At 41.4% G+C, this 1,576-nt stretch overlaps 1 protein-coding gene across 1 annotated transcript; it reads left to right on the top strand.

Moving 5' to 3' along the window:
• The first annotated feature begins 332 nt into the window (after nucleotides 1–332).
• Nucleotides 333–1,271, top strand: LOC112607272 (olfactory receptor 52B4-like). Its single transcript, XM_025358384.1, is given in 1 exon segment — nucleotides 333–1,271. A coding segment is annotated over 1 exon segment (939 nt).
• Nucleotides 1,272–1,576: the final 305 nt, after the last annotated feature.

Here is a 1,576-nt window from a genome sequence, read left to right on the forward strand (position 1 = left end):
TCTCTCTTCATTATTAACTTTATGATAAACTACTCAATTTTAAGTGTCACCTTATTCAGCTTTCCCACACAGAAATAATAATTTCCTCTGTATATTCATAATCCTCCATTCATAATTAAAGTGCATACAATAATGTCTCTTATTCTGACTACTTGGAGATATTGTCTGACTGTCATTCATTAGAGTATAGACCACCACCTTTCATATTTGCGTGTTTGTTATGGAGATTATGGAATATGCCAAAAGCTCCTGGTGACATTGCAAAGAATGTTGGAGATTTTATCTTCTTCTGCCTCTGTGAGTAGGAGGTGAGGTTCTGAAAGTTCCCAGCTATGCCTACTGCAAACCACAGTGGCACTAGCCACACAGTCTTTCACTTGCTGGGCATCCCCTGCCTAGAGGACCAGCACATGTGGATTTCTATCCCATTCTTCATTTCTTATGTCACCGCCCTTCTTGGGAACAGCCTGCTCATCTTCATTATCCTCACAAAGCGCAGCCTCCATGAACCCATGTACCTCTTCCTCTGCATGCTGCCTGGAGCAGACATTGTCCTCTCCACGTGCACCATTCCTCAGGCCTTAGCTATCTTCTGGTTCTGTGCTGGGGACAACTCCCTGGATCGTTGCATCACTCAGCTCTTCTTCATCCATTCCACCTTCATCTCTGAGTCAGGGATCTTGCTAGTGATGGCCTTTGACCACTACATTGCCATATGCTACCCACTGAGGTACACCACCATTCTTATAAATGCTCTGATTAAGAAAATTTGTATGACTGTCTCCCTGAGAAGTTACGGTACAATTTTCCCTATCATATTTCTTTTAAAAAGATTGACTTTCTGCCAGAATAATATTATTCCACACACCTTTTGTGAACACATTGGCCTAGCCATATATGCATGTAATGACATTCGAATAAACATTTAGTATGAGTTTTCAATTCTAATGTCAACGGTGGTCTCAGATGTTGTACTAATTTCCTATATGCTGATTCTCCATGCTGTCTTCCACATGCCTTCTCCAGATGCTCGCCACAAAGCTCTCAATACATGTGGCTCCCATGTTTGCATCATCATCCTCTTTTATGGGTCTGGCATCTTCACAGTCCTTACCTAGAGGTTTGGACACCACATTCCATATTGTATCCACATCCCATTGGCTAATGTCTGCTTTCTGGTTCCACCTATGCTGAATCCCATTATTTATGGGATCAAAACCAAGCAAATCCAGGAACAGGTGGTTCATTTTTTGTTTATAAAACAGAAATAACTTTGGTTTAAGAACTGAGTTTTCAGAATCTCTAGCTATCTGGTAAGTGGGTATGGAAGTGGTAGATGGGAGAGGTCAGCTGACACAGTAGGAAATAACTCAGTGAGTACCATGTCTGGAGCAAGGTCAACTGGGAAGTTGCAGGGCTTACTCTTCTGTTTTTTAAGGAACCTAGGACAGCAATGCAATGTTTGACTGAACAAACTACCTCCTGCACAGAGCCTGGGAGAGAATAGATTGATTTTTCAGAAGTCATGTATCCTTAATAGGACAACACTATCATGATCTTTGGAAATAGATAAAGT

This window comes from Theropithecus gelada, chromosome 14 (assembly GCF_003255815.1).
Source record: "Theropithecus gelada isolate Dixy chromosome 14, Tgel_1.0, whole genome shotgun sequence".
Classification (NCBI taxonomy): domain Eukaryota; kingdom Metazoa; phylum Chordata; class Mammalia; order Primates; family Cercopithecidae; genus Theropithecus; species Theropithecus gelada.